At 40.4% G+C, this 21,065-nt stretch overlaps 1 protein-coding gene across 1 annotated transcript in view; it reads right to left on the bottom strand.

Moving 5' to 3' along the window:
* Positions 1-523: 523 nt before the first annotated feature.
* hs6st3b (heparan sulfate 6-O-sulfotransferase 3b) overlaps positions 524-21,065 on the bottom strand; it is a 96,501-nt gene continuing 75,959 nt past the window's right edge. The window contains exon 2 of the mRNA XM_071355610.1: positions 524-3,954. Coding sequence (XP_071211711.1) covers positions 3,234-3,954 — 721 coding nt within the window. The 3' untranslated portion in view covers positions 524-3,233. The remainder of the gene's footprint in view (positions 3,955-21,065) is intronic.

The raw sequence follows: 21,065 nt of genomic DNA, 5'->3' as shown, positions 1-21,065 counted from the left end.
CCTTGTTCCCTTAGTTCTCCCTTAGTAATAATCTCACTATAGCAACAGGAAAGGAACTTGAATATTTCCTTTAACAAGTAGTGTTCTTCTCAATGGTCCTCTCATTTCTGTCTAATTTTGGTGTTTTACAATGCATATAATATATCTTATTGAAATGTAATCCTCAGGAGACAGACACACACATGAAGTGAAACACATCCACTATACCACACTTCATTATGATGCATGATTATGAAAATATTGATGGAGAAAATACAGGCCAAGATCTTGCAAACACAACCAATGCTAATAATTCATGTAAAGAAGTTTAATTTTGACAGTGCATAACCTACTGATGAAGATAGATGTTGGATGCCTGGTCATCTGACTGGGACTGTGTTTATTTGGGCGGTTTGCTAACACGGACGAAGCTAGTGCTTGTATTGCATTTTAAAGGTCAAGACCTCATGAATGCGGTTAAATGTCGTTGAATAACTTTCCTAATGTCTATGGCTTCATACCAATGATTCCAGACAGAAAAGGGTCATGTTTGTTCAATGCATTTATTTCTAATATCTGAAGTAGTATTCACCCAGCCTTGCAGACCTGACAAGAACATTGCTGATAAAGTATAACACATCAAATGGCATCAAGACTGTCCTTTTCATACACAATAATTTGAACAGGAACATACAGATACGTAAATGTAGAAAGTTCTCCCTCGTGTGATGGTATTATAACCTTTTTCCTTTTAGACAAACTCCCTTGTTTGCAATAAATGAATGCAAGATTACCTGCTTTTCAAAGATGTGCACTTAAGTTGAGTGGCAGTTGAAGTTCATTCAAATCACTCTTTCACAACATGGCATGTCACAGGGCTTTGGGGATGGCAGTACAATATCTAGTGTGACATTCTCTTTTTAGGCTTGATTTCATCACTATATTTACACTGAGGTCTGATAAGGATAATAGGTTTGAAATATTCATTTCAGACTTTTCAGACTTTCCAGACTTTGCGTCAATATACACATCACACTACCGTAAATTTGAGCAGATAACAACTACATGAATATAAGCGTTTTTTTTCATCAGGGAGATTGCTTCACAGCACATTCTACCCCCCCCCCCCCCCCCCCAAAAAAATACAACAACTTGGTATTGTATCCATAATGTGGATTTGAAAATGCTGGGGCAATGTATAAACATGGTGTGTTGGCTCACTGAAATTGCAGGCAAACTTGTGATCAATTTACAATAATGGTACGCACGCACACACACTCCAATAATTGTATAGCTTAAACATTTACTAAAAACAAAAAACAGTTTCCTGCAAACAGATGCTGCATATTCCTGAATGAAAAATAATTTTCAATAGAGCTTTTCCATTTAGCAGGTTTTTTAGTCCAAGAGCAGGCCTAATCTGGATTAGGGATACCAACCCAAACTGTGATAATGGTTACTATTACATTACAGTAAATCAACTAACTGGATACAAACTTACTTAAACAACAAAAAATTCCACTCATCGGTTAAGGTTAATGGACCAAAACTGTGCTCAGTGATCAGACAGACCGACATCTTCTGAAAAAATCAAGTAAAAACAGGATAAATGTGAAAATGAAAGCAGCAGCAAATTCATATTTTTATAAAAAATATTGTCATTGGAGAGTTGAAATGTTCGTAACAGAACAACAGATCAGAATAGCAAATCCAATATTTAATCTAACATGATATCATCATCACAGCCATCTGCAAGTAATTCAACCATAACAATTAGATTCATCTCCTTTGATACTTTCATGTTTGTTTAATGTTCATTCAGAAGTTACCTGTATTTTGAGGGGGACAATCAGACATGAAACTAGATATGGTACATTTAATCTCCTTCCTACTACAGGAAACTACTGTGTTCTGCTACCGTGTCATCTCAGGCTGTTATTCTGGTAGCATTAGAACCCCCCTCACAGCCCACAATGCCGTTGGCGTGGGCTCCACAAACATGTTAAACCACGGAGTGTGACGGGGTGAGCACGAGGGCCGAATGCCGATAACCTCATTGACAGTCAGTCCACACACCAACCACACTGACCTGGCTCCTCAGTCCTCACCTAGAGCATTTACATACTGGTTATCTCTACCTTCTGGAGAAGACTACTTCAACAATCCAAGCTTAACATTTTTGAAAAATCTTCCTTGAGGAGTTCTTTCCATTTGTAATGTGAAAGCTGAATGTGGTAAGTCTGGTCAGTGCAGAATAGAAATCAGGCTGATTTTCTTCAGGGTAATCCTCTCTTTGTGAGTCTATGATTGACTTCACATGCCAACACACAGATAGTGGATGAACAGGAGCAGCAGTTCCTCCGAGTTGAAACTTGAAAGGTGTTGCATGTAGACTACTGAATATTGCACCCTAGAAAACATTTTTGCATCATAATCAAAACATCTGACGTTATCTTGACTGACTACAACTACACTATATTTGTTTGAGGGAAATTTAAATATAATTGAAACTGCCATGATAAAATTAAATGAAATACATTATCTTATTTCTGAGAAGTTGTCAATTTGCAAGGTCCCATTAAGAAAACATTAGCTACGTAAACAAAGACAAATATTTTCTAAGTCGGTGTACTTTGCCTCTCATCATTTCTTTTGGAAGAAACTCTCCATCCTCAAACCGTTTCTCAAATATAATATGGACACATGACATGCGAGAATCAGCACTTTTATATTGTTTTCTGTTGAACTACTATATTCCTGCCAGTCGCAACAAAAAAACACTGATTGATATCCACCCCTTGACATTGAGTGCCAATAAAAACGTATTTACTAGCAGCGTCTTTTGATTGTGTCTTCTTTAAGCTTAATTTACTGCCTTTAAAGAGTTATCATAATCTACATGATAATAAATAACCATGACTAAGAGGCAGGAAAGCAAAGGAGCAGCAAAACAATTAATTACAAATAAATACATTAAACCATCCATTTGAAGATTTAAGACACCAAAGGGCACTCCAAGGCAGAGCTTCTGTGATACTGACTCACAGACTTGGCAGTTTCATAACCAGAAAGAAACTTTAGCAGAGCGCTAGGATCACACTGAAGCTGAGAAAGAGATAAAGATAGAGATAGTAGACAGAAAAAGATAGAGCGATAGAGAGAGATTGACATAGGCAGAGAGAGAGTACCATGTGAGATGATTCTGGAGATGATCACCAGTGACCTCTCTCTGTGTGCGTGGCCAGGGTATGACCTCACCAGCGGGCCACCTGGCTGGTGTAGTCTTCAGTGGTGGGGGCCAGGTCGCCTCCGCCCCCGTACCCCCGGCGTCTGGGAAGTGAGGCCCTGCTCTGCTCTCGAAGCCATCGGCGCTCCTCGCGCCTCTTCAATCGCTCCGCCTGGTGCTCGCGCTGGCGGGTGTACTGGAAACGCTGGAGGAACAGGTCCTTGGCATACTCGTACAGCTGCACGTCCAGATAGTTGAGCTCCTCGATGCGGCGGCGCACGGCCTCGCTCAGGTCCACGTTGGCGGCGCGCGTGCTGTTGATCTGCGTGAAGGCGGCGATGAAGCGCAGGCTGAACGTCCGCTCAAACAGGTACTGCGTCTTGCGCTGGAACTCGGTCAGGCCGTAGAAGGCCATGTTCTTCAGGTTGTTCATGGCGCTGCCCAGCAGGATGTGGTTGCGATCACTCTCGTTCATAGAGGACAGGTTGTAGCAGCCTACCAGGTTGAGGTCGGCCAGCATGCGCACCTGTCGGTTGTTGGCCAGGTTGGACGAGCAGTCCATGAACTCGGTTAGGGTGACGCCCGACCAGTCGTCCCCGCTGTAGCAGGTGGGCAGTTCGTCCTGTGTGGGCGAGCGCCCGTCACACATGTGCAGGGAGGTCTTCCAGGTGGCGCCGCGCTGCACGTGCTTCCACTCGCTCAGGTAGCGGGAGACGGGGTCACGCAGCATGGTTATGTAGTAGAAGTCCCTGCAGCCAAAACAAACACAGTCAGAGAGCTATGAACACATCAACATCACACAGGCCCACCCAGCATTGTACTGACAGATGGTGACTTTTGTGACTGTGTATCGCACTTCAAGGTTGGATGCTAATTACCAAACTGAAACTTTAGAGAGATTATCAGAGAGGTCTTTTTCCCTGTTGTCCTTGAACACAAAAGTGATTTATCATGTCAATGGTAGGGGAATATCAACAAAGTAATGGGTGTTTTAGAACTCAGCTAAGGTTGTACTATTTGATCATGAGCATGTCTAGTCATCAGAAATAACTTGAAGCAAAAACCTAGTTGACCGATGTTGTATATAAAACCTATCAGATCCATTCCTCAATGTTCTGGCTTATCTGAATGAGGATAAAGTGTTTTTGACAGAAGTCTTTTGCAGTCCTAATCAAGTGCTTTACCCATCAGTTGTCTACCAAACTAAGCTCTATGTTTTAGAGGAGAAATTCCAGTAGCACTTTGGAGAGGAGAGCTGTTAAATGAAAGATATTATTTTTTATACACATCACTGCCTCTCCTACAGAGAGGGACTATCTCCTCAATCATTGTAAGCCTAGGGACAGCCACTGAACATAAAAAAAATTCAATTAATCAGTTTCCTGCAGTGCCAACTTAAGGACATTCAAAGGAGAGTAACTCAGTACAGGCTACAGTAAAATTGGAGAATGTGCTGGAAAAATCCATAGCAGTAAGCAATATAGTACAGAGTGAAAACATTGTCAAAAGATGTCGAGAACATACTCTGCAACCTACTCAATAAAAATGGATGTAGGCAGTAGGAATCATAATAAAACGATATGTAGGCAGTAGAAATCATATACAGTACTACAATTCCACAATACCTAGTTAAATAAAGGTAAAAACTATTTTTTAAATACACGATACTAACCAGCTCCAAATGGCAAAAACATACAGTACCAGTCAAAAGTTTAGACACACCTACTCATTACCAGGTTTTTCTTTATTTTTACTATTTTATATAATGTAGAATAATAGTGAAGATATCAAAACTATGAAATAACACATATGGAATCATGTAGTAACCAAAAAAGTGTTTAAAAATCTAAATATATTTGAGATTCTTACAAGTAGCCACCCTTTGCCTTGATGGCAGCTTTTTACACTCTTGGCATTCTCTCAACCAGCTTCATGAGGAATGCTTTTACAACAGTCTTCAAGGAGTTCCCACATATGCTGAGCACTTTTTGGCTGCTTTTCCATCTCAATTGGGTTGAGGTCAGGTGATTATGGAGACCAGGTTATCTGATGCCACACTCCATCACTCTTCTTGGTCAAATAGCATTTACACAGCCTGGAGGTGTGTTTTGTGTCATGGTCCTGTTTAAAAAAACAAATGATAGTCCCACTAAGCTCAAACCAGATTGGATGGTGTATCACTGCAGACTGCTGTGATAGACATGCTGGTTAAGTGTGCCTTGAATTCTAAATAAATCACGTACATAGTCACCAGCAAAGCACCCTAACACCATCACACCTCCTCCTCCATGCTTCACGGTGCGAACCATCCATTCACCTACTCTGCGTCTCACAAAGACACGGCGGTTGGAACCCAAAATCTCAAATTTGGACTCATCAGACCAAAGGACAGATTTCCACTGGTCTAATATCCATTGCTCGTGTTTCTTGGCCCAAACAAGTCTCTTCTTATTATTGGTGTCCTTTAGTAGTGGTTTATTTACAGAAATTTGACCATGAAGGCCTGATTCACATTGTCTCCTCTGAACAGTTGATGTTGAAATGTGTCTGTTACTTGAACTCTGTGAAGCATTTATTTGGGCTGCAATTTCTGAGGCTGGTAACTCTAATGAACTAATCCTCTGCAGCAGAGGTAACTCTGTGTCTTCCTTTCCTGTGGTGGTCCCAATGAGAGCCAGTTTCATAACAGCGCTTAATGGTTTTTGTGACTGCACTTGAAGAAACTTTAAAAGTTCTTGAAATTTTCCAGATTGACTGACCTTCATTTCTCTTTGCTTATTTGAGCTGTTCTTACCATAATATGGACTTGGTCTTTTACCAAGTAGGGCTATCTTCTGTATACCACCCCTACCTTGTCACAACACAACTGATTGGCTCAAACGCATTAAAAACGAAAGAAATTCCACAAATTAACTTTTAACAAGGCACACCTGTTAATTGAAATGCATTCCAGGTGACTACCTCATGAGGCTGGTTGAGAGAATGCCAAGAGTGTGCAAAGCTGTCAAGGAAAAGGGTGGTTACTTTTAAGAATCTCAAAAATAAAATATATTTTGATATGTTTAACACTTTTTTGGTTACTACATGATTCCATATGTGTTATTTCATAGTTTGTATGTCTTCACTATTACTCTACAATGTATAAAATAGTAAAAATAAATAAATAAACTTTTGAAGAGACACCTGATATAATGTTTTCATCACTTTACATTGCAAAGAGAGCTGCCCATTTACACAAATTCCACAGCTGCTCTATCAACACAGGGCTTTCTGACAACTTCAAAGGAAAAACATCAGACTCCCAAACTCCAGGTCGGTATGTCAAGGCAGCCTGAGGTAGAGAGCAGTGAAGGGCTGGGGCAGGTGTTGGCTGGGCAAGCCTCCCCTAAGGTGACGTCCTCTGAGTGCCAGTGAATATTTAATGGGGCCGCATTCGGATGTGACCCGGGAGAGCAGACTGGCCGGATAAAGTGGGATGTGCCGCTGAGACTTCACACTGATTCCAAAGCTGCTCGGCTTTTCAGGTCCTCCATAAACACACACACACACACACACACACACACACACACACACACACACACACACACACACACACACACACACACACACACACACACACACACACACATGCATGGTTGTACGTACGCTGGTATACACGCATGCACACACTCATGGCCCAGTTTTTTAACCAATGGTACAGTCTCGTATAGTGATTGTTTTAGGTATTCTGAGGAGGATGTCCCGCTCCTTGTTTTCTACTAATAGGTGCCCTTCTTGTGAGGCATTGGCAATCCTCCCTGGTCTTTGTGGTTGAATCTGTGCTTGAAATTCACTTTTCGACTTTTCGACTGGGACATTACAGATAATTGTATGTGTGTGGTACAGAGGTGGGGTAGTCATTCCAAAATCATGTTAACCACTATTATTGCACTTAGAGTGAGTCCAAGCAACTTTTTATGTGACATGTTAAGCACATTTTTACTCCTGTACGTATTTAGGCTTGCCATAACAAAGGGGTTGAATACTTATTGACTCAAGACATTCAGCTTTTCATATGTTATTCATTTGTAAAAAATAATAATAATAATGTAAAAACAAAATTCCACTTTGACATTATGGGGTATTGTGTCTAGATCAGTGACACAAAATTCGTTAAGTGTAGACCTTCAACAAAGATTTCTAGATTCTTGAATGTTACTTTGTGGTGTATCCTTTCAGACTGTGACTATGGTCATGACCGTGTCATAATTGCAGCACTCTTATTTTCAAAGTGCAGATTTAACAGAACTGACAACGGAGAAGTAGAATTTGAAGTAGATAGGTGAAAATTAAAAAGCAGACACTGAATATTTATTTGAGCATGGTGAAATGATCAATTATGCTTTGGATGGTGTAGCAATACACCCAGTCACTATAAAGATACAGGTGTCCTTCCTAACTCAGTTGCAGGTGAGAAAGGAAAGACTCAAGGATTTCACCATGGTGATTTTAAAACAGTTACAAAGTTTAAAGGCTGTGATAGGAGAAAACTGAGGATAGATCAACAACATTGTAGTTACTCCACAATACTAACCTAAATGACAAAGAGATAAGGAAGCCTGTACAGAATAAAAAATATTCCAGAACATACATCCTGTTTGCAATAAGGCACTAAAGTAAAACTGCAAAAAAAGTGGCAAAGAAATTAACTCCTGAATACAAAGTGTTATGTCTGGGGATAGTCCATGACAACACATAACTAAGTACCACTCTTCATATTTTCAACCATGGTGGTGGCTGCATCATGTTATGGGTATGCTTGGACTAGGCAAGGACTAGGGAGTTATATAGGATAAAAATAAATGTATTAGAGCTAAGCACAGGCAAAATTATAGAGGAAAAACTAGTTCAGTCTGCTTTCCAACAGACACTGGGAGACAAATTCACCGTCCAGCAGGACAATAACCAAAAACACAAGGACAAATATACACTGGAGTTGCTTACCAAGACAACATTGAATGTTCCTGAGTGGCCTACAGTAGTTACAGTTTTTACTTAAATCAGCTTGAAAATCAATTGCAAGACTTGAAAATGGCTGTCTAGCAACGATCAACCACCAACTTGACAGAAGTTGAAGAATTTAAAAAAGAATAATAGGCATATATTGTACAATCCAGGTATGCAAAGCTCTTAGAAACTTACCCCAAAACATTACCAGCTGTAATTGTTGCCAACAGTGATTCTAACATGTATTGACTCAGTGGGTTGAATACTTATCTAATCAAGATATATGAGTGTTTTATTTTTAATAATAATTTAAAAAACATTGTATAATTTTTCTTCCACATTACAGAGTATTGTGTGTGGATCATTAATAATAAAAAAAGGACAATTAAATACATTTTAAAGCCACTTTGTAACATAACAAAATGTGTAAAAGTCAAGGGGTTTGAATACTTTCTGAAGGCACTGTATATATTAAGACCCCCTGAATATTAGCAACATAGAACAGCAATATTTATGTCTGTTTTTCTGTGTCTCCAGGCAACACATGGCATCTTCACAGTAATAGCATATTATTATTAAATGACACTAAAGTATGTAATACGAAAACTTGTTTGTTCCTTATGCATCAATTACTTAACAGCAATGACACGATCAATCATGATTACCATGATTATCACTAAATCAAATATTGTTGGGAAAAGGTTTCAGAAAGTATACCCTAACACTCCAATCACTCCCATATGATGTAACTATGTGCCATGGCGTCAGTATGTATGGGTGCAGGAGAGTGCAGTGTAGTGAGTGGGTGGTGAGTAGAGCAGAGCACCCTCTCTCTCTCCCGCCTGTGGTGAGTTGGCAGTGTGTCTCAGGCAGTAAGCTGTGATTAGAGCCCCGCTGGCAGCAGCTGTATCCTGGCTCTTCTCTTCCTCCTGGAGTGGATCTCCCAGCCCCGGCTACAGCAGACAGACACATCCTCATTAGCCTGTATCAGGGACACAAACACATGCAGCAAGTGTTGCCTGAGCACGCCAGGACGCTCAAAGGTCATCCATGTGCACCATCAGTGTCACGGCGCATCAGCATCAAAGTATCGAGAGAGAAAGGAGACTGGCCCTGCATGCCACAGACGGACTTTAGACAGGGGGGTGAGTCGGCCCAGCGAGCTACCGCCCATCGTCCTGTTTTAATAATCACTTCATATAGCCGTTATCCGCAATCCCAAGTGGAGCTGGCAGTTGCTATCTTGAATCTTCAGAGATAATAATTGGAGTTTGTTAATATGCTGATGATTTCTCCCTGTTGATTTGTTTACGTGTGATTGGGTAAACAGAAAATGATTAAAGGACATAAAACATTTTTTAATTTGGCGTCGTTCCATAAAGCCCCCAGGATGCAGACAGAGACACATCCTGTGCCAAGAATTTCCAGCCCACTTAAAGTGTTTAAGTTGAGAGGCCTGCTGAACCCCAGTTAATCATGGATCAATAATGGATGTGAAGCATATTGCATCTCAGTCAGCTCCAGAATGCTACCTCTAAGAAGCTGCGGCAAGACCCAACTGGAGCGGAGACTAACGACAGGTCATTAACATGGAAGAGGACTATAAGAGCATATGAATTCCAATAAGGCTGAGAGGAAGTAATGCAGCTCTGGATGTTTATGGATGTTTAAACTTTTATAGAAACTGTGCACTATGCACATGAGGAAGACGTCATATTTACGGAATCTGATGAATATCTGATTAAAATGTCAGATTTATCTGTCTACTACAACTTCAATTCCAATCACTATCAACACAATATGCTCCAATTTCTGCGATCGCAATCGAGAATCTGAGAGATAGAGAGTTATTTACTGGCAAACAATAGCGGCTTTACAGTAGCTGAGGACCTACCAACACAGCACCTCTCTCTTTTAGGATTTCTTCCTTAAACCAAGCTGGATAAAAGCAGTAGGAAGGACATCAGCCTCTCCTAAAGACTGGCACAGCACCACAGGAAGAGTGACAGAGACTTGCCCCTTCCTCCTCCATCTCTACCTCCTCTCCCATCTCTCCACACAGGGACCCATCTGTGCAGACGGTAAACTACTATTCATCCAAGCCAGTGTCAGCTCAACAGCCAACTGGCTTTTAATTGCCTGTAATTAACCTCAACGACATGATGCCAGCCCGCAGCCACTCCATGATTGCATGCTACTAAAAAGGAAAGTATACATTTAGCCCAAGCACATGGTCTTCACTGAGGTGAGGGAACTGGCTTCACAAGTCAACCAACTTTACAAACATTTCGCTACACCTGCAATAACATCTGCTAAACACGTGTATGTGACCAATAAAATTGGATTGGATTTGGAACTGGAATCAGGGAAGTCTGGGCATAAACTTGTAGCAGATGCCTGCAGGTAGAACCAAACTACAGATCTGTCTGCTAATTGTGCAGAACTTTGCTATAAACTACTCTGCTACTAAATGTCTACCACTGTGTGCCTGCAAATAAGTAAGGCAAACCTTGTCCAGAAACTTCAGCACCAAAGCTGACTGATCTCGTGTCAGGGAAAACTATGGAGTGTTGTTTGAAGAAATTGCCTCTGATATCTTTCCCTTGAGGTTCTCCCTCAATCTGCTCACTTGCTATTGTGCCATGTCTGGTTTACAGTCGCTTTAGAAAAGCTTTGATCGCTTTGTTTGCTAGCTCGATGTGGTCTGCTGGAATTAGACAGGGGATGTGTAGTGTGTGCTGAGACAAACTTTATGTTCGGCGGCTGATTAGACTTGCTCGACACCTATTTGTGCCCTGCATCATGTAATAGAAATGAATATGCAACAAATTCCAGTGGACTGCACTTGAGGCCATTTCAGAGGGGCGCGCTGCGTTTCATCTTGGACCTGGCAAAACCTCAAACCTACTGCTCCCTCCGTCTAAAGCTTGCTGATCAGACCACTGAGGTATAATAAGGATCAGACGCTGCTTTTCAGGAGCCTCAGAAGTTCACAGTCTGCCCAGCAGGGTTACAAGGGTCAAACAACTCTCTGTGCTGATACCTTTTATTCAAAGGTTTCCGTTTATTAAAGAGATGTATCACAGAGAAAATTATAAAGATTGACAAAAGCAAGCATAAACTAGTTTGTGCTTTAAATCATGTGAACGTATTAATATTTGTCTGTCCCCATAGACATAATAAAAAAAGCATTATATCCAACCTTCAATATGCATCGCAGGTCATGCTTTTGGGACAGACACTTCCAGTGACTCGTTTAACATCCATGTCATTGGAGCAGGAGTGTCTGTGTAAACTTGGCTTATTATGCAAGTGTCATTTTCAATATCCTGTCAATAAATCGCCTTAATGAGTTTGACTTTACTCAAACCAATCCAGAACATGTCCACAGAGCAAGCACTGTATTATAGTTAGAGGTGACCATTTCCATTCCCAGTCCTTTGATGTCAATATACAAGAAGACTGTCCAATGACAAGGGTTTTACCTGAGGAGATGTTCTTCCTGTAGATTTACACCTCACTTGACTCCTGGCCTTTCCTCAGCTCTCCACTCTGCTTCTCCTCCATGGCCTACAGACATCAGCACTCCCTCAGGATTCCCAACCTTTCAGTGCTCTAAAGGTTGTCAGATGAATCACGCTTCTGATTCCAGTCGTCTGTCTCTTCCAGCACCTCCTTCACTCTACCCCCTCTATCTCTCTCTTTCCCTCTCCCTGTGTTTTGCTCTCTCCTCTCTCTCATACTGATATTAACAACTGTGGAGCTTTCGTTCATACATTTTAGTGTTAGATATGGTTGTTTAAAAATATTAAATTGCTGTGAAAAGAAGTCTCTGTCTGTAGCCTAGTGTTGACAAAAAATGAAGCAAAACTCCAGCAGACAGTTTGATTTAATGGGGACAAACAAATTTAGTCTGCTACTGTATGCCTGCCTCACCCGAGATTGCAGCTTGCTATATCTGAAATCACTATAAGGGAGAATGTGATCCAGTGCAAGCTGTTTCAGGAGAGGAGAAATCAATTCCTAATAATGAAACTGTGCTGACGGTTTGGGACGGTGTATTAGTTCTATCATACTGCCTGTAGAGAGACGATCATTTACTCTACTTCATTACTCATATTAGCAAGTTTTATTAAAAAATAGTCACTAATTTGGGTTTCATACACCTGAATCAACAACCTAATGAAATGCAGAAGTGAAAGAGATTCAGGTCAAAGAAGAAATCCTTGGCTATTATTCTCCTCAGTAAATTGCCACTTAACAAAGTAATGTGGACATAAAGTTCCGCATACAGCCAGTCAGGTCCAACATTAGTGGCATCCTTGACAAATATGAGCAAAATAGACTGTATAAAACAAATAACACAAATACTGAGCTATACTCTATGCTCCAAAAAATTGGGAAATTATATTATTTTATACTAATACAATTGTCTAATAGAAAGCATGAGCTGGCGCACAACCAAAGAAAATGATTTTGTGTAGAGGTGCTGACTAACGGAGAATTAACCCGCACGCTCCATATGTATAACCACCCAGTCATTTATTGGGTAAAAAAACACCAATGTTTCGGCATCCCTTCAGGGTGAAGAAGGCACAGTGATGCCGAAACGTTGGTGTTTTATTACCAAATAAATGACTGGGAGGTTACACATACGGAGCGTACTAATTCAGTTGCTCAGAGAAATAGATTTTGTTTAACAAGTAATACTTTTTTACTTGCCAAGGCAGCAGCTACTGTTCCTGGGGTCCAAACGCATGAAGGCACTAACATTACATATAAAACAAAAGATAAAACAGTACATCATATAACATTATTACACCACTACATAGTTACAATACAAAATGTTTAATACCACCATACAACAATATTACAATGTACGTGTGTGTAGATTGCGTGTGCTAGCGCTTGTGTGTGTATGCGTGTGTCTGTACCTGTGTGTGTGTGTCTTTTCAGAGTCTCCGCTGTTCCATAAGGTGTATTTTTACCTGTTTCTTTTATCTGATTCTACCTGATGTGGAATAGAGTTCCATGTAGCCATGGCTCTATGTAGTACTGTGCGCCTCCCATAGTCTGTTCTGGACTTTGAAGAGACCTCTGGTGGCATGTCTTGTGGGGTATGTATGGGTGTCCAAGCTGTGTGCTAGTAGTTTAAACAAACAGCTCGGTACATTCAGCTTGTCAACACTTCTTACAAAAACAAGTAGTGATGAAGTTAATCTCTCTTCCACTTTGAGCCATGACAGATTGCATGCATATTATTAATGTCCCTCTTTGTGGCACCTGACCACCCTACTGAACAGTAGTCTATGTGCGATAAAACTAGGGCCTGTGGGACCTGCCTTGTTGACAGTGTTGTTAAGGCAGAGCAGCGCTTTATTATGGACAGACTTCTCCCCATCTTACCTACTGTTGTATCAATATGTTTTGACTATGACAGTTTACAATCCAGGGTTACTCCAAGCAGTTTAAATCACCTCAAGTTGAGGTTTACGGTTTAGTGAATGATTTGTCCCAAATACAATGCTTTTAGTTTCTGAAATATTTAGGACTAACTTATTCCTTGCCACCCATTCTGAAACTAACTGCAGCTCTTCGTTAAGGATAACGACACTGAGCCTTTTTCTAAAATGTTTTATGAGATTGGAGAACATAATGTAAGGGCTCTTTGAACATTCCTCCATAGAGAGATCTTACAGATCCTATGTCTGTGCTTATGTACTGCCTCCCCTCTTCAATTCAAATGACAAGCTTTCAATGGGGTCCAAGCCCAGAGACTGAGGGTCAATGCAAAATGTTGATTTTGTTGTCAATGAACCATTTATTTGTGGATTTTAATTTGTGTTTGGGGTTATTGTCTTGCTGGAAGGTCCACTTGCGGCCAAGTGTTCGGCAAAACCAGGTGTTTTGACTAAAATGTCCTGGTACTGTGTAAAGATCATGACGTCGTTGACTTTAACAAGGGCCCCAGGACCAGTGGAAGCAAAATAGTTCCATAACGTCAAAGATTCACCAACATATTTTACAGTAAGTATGGGGTTCATTTCTGCAAATGCCTCCTAATTTAGACTCCAAACCCACCACTGGTGTGTGTGTGGCCAAAGAGCTTTGTTTTCATGTCATCTGACCGTAGCACCGGTTCCAATCCAAGTTCCAATGTCATTTAGCAAACTCCCGGTTTATATTTGTTGGATGACATGAAAATAGACCTCTTTGGCCAAGCACATCAGTGGTGGGTTTGGCATTGAAATTAGGATGCATTTGCAGAAATGAACCCCATATCTACTGTAAAAGATAGGGGCCCGTGTTAAGCCTATGAGTCCTAAGAGCCCAGCAAAAATCGTCTTTTCATTTATCTGACTTACATTTATCTGCATGACCAGCCCTCATGAACTATACCCAATACCAGGATATTTTTGCGAAGAAACCTGGTTACCTCTGCCAGGAGGCTGAAACTTGGCAGCAAGTGAATCCTTCAGTACGACAATAACCCCAAGCCCATTGGCGACCCCCAAAATCCATTGGCGACAAAATCAACATTTTGCAATAGCCATCTTAGTCTCCGGATTTAAACCTCATCGAAAACCTGTGGTTTAAATTGAAGAGGGCAGTCCATAAGCTGATATCAAGGATCTGGAAAGATTCTGTATGAGGAATGTTCCAAGATCCCTCCCAATGTGTTATCCAATCTCATAAAACATTTTAGAAAAAAGGCCATGTCATTATCCTCACAAGGGGAAGGTGCTGGAGTACTGAAAATGTCTGCCAATCATTTTGACCCCTATCTTTTAGCGATTTGTTTTTGTTACTTGTTAAACAAAATCTCTTTCTCTGAGCAATTGTATTAGTATAATAAAATAATAAAATTGTTCATTTTGTTTTTCATGCAATATATTTTGTATTACTTATTTTATACAGCCTTTTTCGCTAAACTTTATCAAGAGTATCAATCATTTGAGACCTGATTGTATCTAGTATCCCTTAGACAGGCTACACTACCATTAAGCTACAATACTGCATTATTCTCCTCATCTACCCCTGACCGTCAGGCTCACCTGCTGTGCTCTCCTGTCAATAGAGGGTTTCTGTGCTCCCCATCCCCACAGCATCAGCCTCAGTTATTTCACTACCCCCTGACATGATCTGAGTAGCATGTATCTGAGTACCAGATCATGTCAGGCCTTAGCTAGGCAACAGCATGACATTATGGAGATAGGGGTATGTCGCTAGTGCCGCCCCAGGCTAAACTGCTGCTTCGCTCAGCCTTAAGAGCACTCATCCTCCTCGGCCTGCAAACAACATTCCAAAGGCGTGCTCAACAACATAGAGTCTTGTACAAAGTCAACTTCTTGTGATATACATAGAAAAAGCAGGGCAATGTTTACAGTAGTGTACACATCAGATGGCAAATTCTATAGAGGGCAAACAATGTCCTCTTGGTTCCATCATCTACATCGTCTCATTAACGCAGGAGTGGTATCCTGTGGGAGAAATGTGCTTCCCAGCAGTGAGAAAAGCACTGCCTCCCCACCAGTTTAGCTGCATGGAGTAAGGCACACGAGTCGTGGTCTTACAGCTAGAAAGTGAAGGAAAGTTTTTTAAAAACACGGTGGTACCTCGTCTTTGCCCTGCTTGAAGCATCTCCCTGGGGATTGCCTGGCGTGAAGCCAAGAAATAAGTTCAGTAATAATGTAGCCTGGGGTTATTCACTATAAATACTGCCCCCTGCTCCGCTACACGCTATGGGTCCCAGCTCAAATAAATCTTCTGCTGTTCAGCTAACATGAGGATACATTTTTTTGGACTTAGCCTAGCGTAATTGGTGACCTTCAACATCACTCTCATATTCTGCTCTTCAGACCCATGAGGTTAATGACAGTGTTACAGTAAGACAGAATAAGTGCCCTTCCTAAAGTGTCTGATAATTTCAGGAGAAACCAGGGGAATAATTAGGCTACATTTTATTCACAGTTCTGTGGATAGATAGACAGCACAAAAAGCAGTTCATAATTTCAACATTCTCATCTGAGTCAATGACAACCCACAATTATGTTTTTAATTGCTAGCCTATTTATGGCAGTCAGGATGACAGACATCAGATCTATTGCTGTATGCCCCTTTTGATCTTCCACTGCCACACTGGTGGCATAATCACTTCCACTCCCAAAGAGAACACACACACACACTGAGAAGAGCACTGAACTGCAGCCAGACCAAACAATGCAATTACATCACAGGCTTTGGAGAAAGTTTCAATTTCCACTCCCTTGAGAAAGTAAGAAATAGCCTAACCTTCAGGGAGAAGTGTTCTCCACCAGGAACTGCAATCTTTTATCATTTCATCAGTTTCAGCCTGCGGTATTGCCAAGGACAGATGTTGTCAGAGTTTGCTATTTCTCTTCTTTAAGTAGGTGAAACATTCTGGCAAATGGCACTACAACAGAATCGGTACCTAGGCCTACACTGTTAAAAACATAATAGCTACAGGCTTGCACTGTGTGTGGGCAAACTAGCAGATATTTTATTTTTCTTATGATTGATCTTAATTGCTGATGGTAGCAAACATACAGTACAATGTTATTTTTCTATCCCTGCTTTTTATCAAATGTATATCAATGTATTTGCTTCCACTTAGGCTAATCCACTGACAAGATAACATTAGCACTCAAACCTCCCTTCATCTCTTCAGTAATGGTTCACTACTGCGCCTGTCAATTTGGGCCAATTATTCCAAGACCTTCATGACCACAATCAAGAAGCAAACTATCCCTCTGTATTTTTCATCTGGCATGATTACAGTGTAAGTACCAAAGGCTCCTCTCATGGTTATCAAAGACATTAGAAGAAAACAGAGAATGGGCATAGGAGATATGGTCTAATCATTAGAGCATACAGCAGAATCTAATTAATTTCAAACTTGAAAGATTCATTTCCTGACTATCATTCTCATTTCACAACCCAAATTACAAAAATTTGATTCCCGCTCTATGTGGCAGGTTGACGTTTATTGTCATTAGTCTTATTCTGAAGGCAGGACTGAGCGAGTTCCCCTTAGATAGGCTAGCTATATTGTAAAAAATGTATGAAAACAAAACATTTGCTTAATTTAAGGTCAGGGTTAGGCGTTAGGGTTAGCAGTGTGGTCAAGGTTAGGGTTAAGTTAAAACATTTATTTTATGACTGTGGCTGTGCCAGCTCAACCTGGACTCAGGGGTAGACATAAAATAGTAAAGGTAAATCCAGGACACTCCAATTAGTATGATATGTTTCGTATGGTATGTATTCATTTGAGGATGTCCATTTCGTATGATATGTTAGGAATTACAATTCGTATGACATATTATGAATCGCAATTCATACAATGTGTTAAGAATTTGCTAAATGTATGATAGGTTATGAATTCCAATTTGTTGTGGCTAACGTTAGCTAGGTGGCTAATGCTAATGTTAGCTAGGTGGTTAACGTTAGCTAGACTAGGGGTTAAAGTTAAGAGCTAGGTTAAAGGGTTAAGGTTAGGGGAAGGGTTAGCTAACATGCTAAGTAGTTGCAAAGTAGCTAAAAAGTAGTAAGTAGTTGCAAAGTTATCCGTGATGAGAATCGGACACACAACCTCTGGGTTGCTAGACGTTTGCATTATATGCCTGACCAACCACCCTAGTTTGTTTTTGCATAAGTAACCTTCTGTCTTATTAACCATACCAAACGTAACATCCAGTATCATACTAATTTGTGTGTCCCAGATTGACATTTACTATGTTACCTCTAGTCTATGAGACCAGGCTGGCCAGCTTGTGACCACTCTGCTCTGCAGAGCTGCCGAACAAGATTGATAAAAAAAAAAGCTAACCTGCCTCTATGGGATGAGTTATAATTTACATCTCTAGAGGAGTTTGACGTAAGTACACTTTCCGTCAATACATGAGCTCTAACCATATGTGCATAGGAATACTATGACAACATATTGTATCTATACCTCCTCTGGTCTATAGGAGGTAGGGGGTATTAAAATCATGTATTATCACGACTCATAACTAATGTAACCTGGGAAACAGGGAGGCTGGTATAAAAGTAATAGAGCCCGCACACTCATAAGCGCCACCACGTCGTACCTTCATTCACAAACATGCTAAAAGGTAGTAAGTAAACGTTAATGTTATCTGTGATGAGATTCGAACACGTAACCTCTGGGTTGCTAGACATTCGCGTTATATGCCCGACCAACCACCCTAATTAAATGTTTGTCCTAAATAAGGATTTTATTTATTTATTTTTGGCCCCTTTAAACTTAAACGCTGTATGTATAGACTGTCCTAATTGGTTCTTGTCCTAGACCTAGGTCAATAAATATGGGTGTGGTACACTTCAGGTGAAATGATCTGATGAAGATCCTTGCAGGATCGAAACGTTGTTTGTTTGTTTGTGATTAAAAGTACGTGGTGGAGTTAATGAGGGATCACACTAAACATGGAGGCTGCACCATAGAAACAGATCCATGCTGTTATGGTAACAACAAAGTGAGATCCAGCTCTCTCCAGCCCTAATTTCCATAAAGGAAAAATCCATCCAAAACCACACATTTCTTTAATTTAGTGTTAAATAACACTAATATGTGAGAACGATATTTTTTGTGAACAAATGTTTCATTTTGGCGTTATAATAAGGTTGGTAGCAACATGGAGAATCATTATGGGAATCTGTTGCAGCTCAAATCGACTACAAAATCCACAATACAATTATCTCTATGGGCTGGCAAACTAGCTAGCAAATGTAGCTACACACAATAATCCCAAAGACAATATCAGCATGTAAGGCAGCTAGTTAGCTGTAAAATTGCCTAAAGAAACTGCACTATCAATTTAGGAGTGTACAATCTCACCATATTCAACCTGCAGATTGATGTGCCTCGTAGAGTTGTCTGACATTCAGCAACGTGAACATGATTGGTCGACAGTCTGCTGGGTGGGCGTTATACGTTCCTTTATTCATTGGATTCTTATTTCCTTTTTATAATATCTCTGGCAACGGCTCAATGCAATGCACCCAGGACTAAAGAGGCAGACAAACAGGAAAACATTTCTAGACCCTCAGTTAAATTACACATTTCTCGAGGTAGGAATATCGCTAAAATATGATCAATGGCTCATTCCAGAGAAGTGTTAGGATTTATGTTTATGCACTATAGCCCGCTACCATATTGTTTGAAGATGAATATTGTTTTGTTACACACACACACAAACAATACAGATGTGTGTGTGTGTAGGTGTGTAAAGACTGATCAACATAGAGTGACAGGCTATACAAGCTGTGGTCAATCTGGAGAGGGGAATGGTGCATATCTCTAAGCCAACCAGGGAGGGTAGGGCACTGGACAATACCAAATAAGGAACTGTTTGAGTGTAGAATCGACGGGGAGACACAAGACGGATCTAATCTACGCAACGACCAGATGTGGACAGATGTGAGCACCAAGGGACTGGGACCAGTCCGAGTGCCAGCATAGGCTGAGCAAAGTTTAAACCGCGCTCAGGCTCTACTGTGATAGGCCAACGGACGGGTTGGAACTAAAGCTGTCATAGTATAAAAACTGTTTTATGAGCAAATTCCAGAGTTCTCTGTTTTACCCTGCGCGGTGATACAGTGAACCCGTATATACGAAAATTGCATTTACCATTTATCGCTTGAGTTTAATTAAAATACTTAAAGTATATTCGGTGACTCTGAATCACATTTTGTCCTGATACCAGATTTGAACTGACGCAAATCTCTTTCAGAAGACATCCTCCCGAGTTATGACATTGGCTAGAATTGAATTTTAACATGTATGATACATGTTTTCGCGATCTAAAAGTCGTATCCCTATTAACTTCCAGTGTAGTGAGAGCGACTTAATCACGGTGCTATGTCATACCGTCCGGGTATCTGCCTGATTGAACGCCATTATCTCAGATACACATGGAAACACGAAATGACCCAGGGAATCAATATAATACCACTCAGAAATTCACAAAAACAATATAACATTCAAAATGGGTGAACCTTTCCATTAATAAATTAGGCAAATCTTTGTAGTGTTTACTGCTACTCTGGACAAAAAAATATATATCTGGGAGATTGTTTATTGTTTATTTCATACAGACTGTGTAGCACACTCAAATCTTGATAAAACCAAAGACTGATAAATTCGCCCGGACAACTATCCTGCATAACACAGATGCTTCACTTATGAGGTTTAAAAGGAACTGTACAGTATTTATAAACTAAGCTACCAAGTCTGACTTGCTCTCCCAGAGGATAACTACCCTTGACACAGTTTGTACTTAATTCCATACTTTGATTAACTGTATAAATGTGAGAGGCATCCTATTTGTGAATAGTCATGTCAATCTTTTGTCTACATAAATCGGCCATTTTTCCATAAAATGTTCACTCTTTTGCAGATGTCTTCCACATGGTCATCAGTGAAGATCCTAATGCCCATACAATGGCAGTCATAAACCAGTAGTCTGTAAGGTTTTCATTTGCATAAAACTCACATGCGTATGAAGGCAATTTTGGTCCTCCATTAAAAATACATAAATGCCTCAGAACCTAATAGCATCCTACAACTAAAAGACTGAGCCTACAGAGTTTTGAGATTCAATTTTAAGATTATTACACTTATAAAACTGGAAGTACTATTATAAACTCAGCAGCATTGCCTTTTCATTCCAATTTAGAAGGAAATTACCAAATGTGAAATCCTGCAACTATTTGACTATCAAGTTCTGATTAAGACAACCAGATGGATGCTAAATTAGTTAAAGCTCATATACTGAAATTTGTACAGTTCCTCCACTGTATTTACAGTGCTTACGAGGACTTGTTCTTAACTGAC

This window comes from Salvelinus alpinus, chromosome 20 (genome assembly GCF_045679555.1).
Source record: "Salvelinus alpinus chromosome 20, SLU_Salpinus.1, whole genome shotgun sequence".
Lineage (NCBI taxonomy): Eukaryota > Metazoa > Chordata > Actinopteri > Salmoniformes > Salmonidae > Salvelinus > Salvelinus alpinus.
The sequence above is the reverse complement of the archived record's forward strand: the minus strand, read 5'-3'. Positions and strand labels throughout refer to the sequence as shown.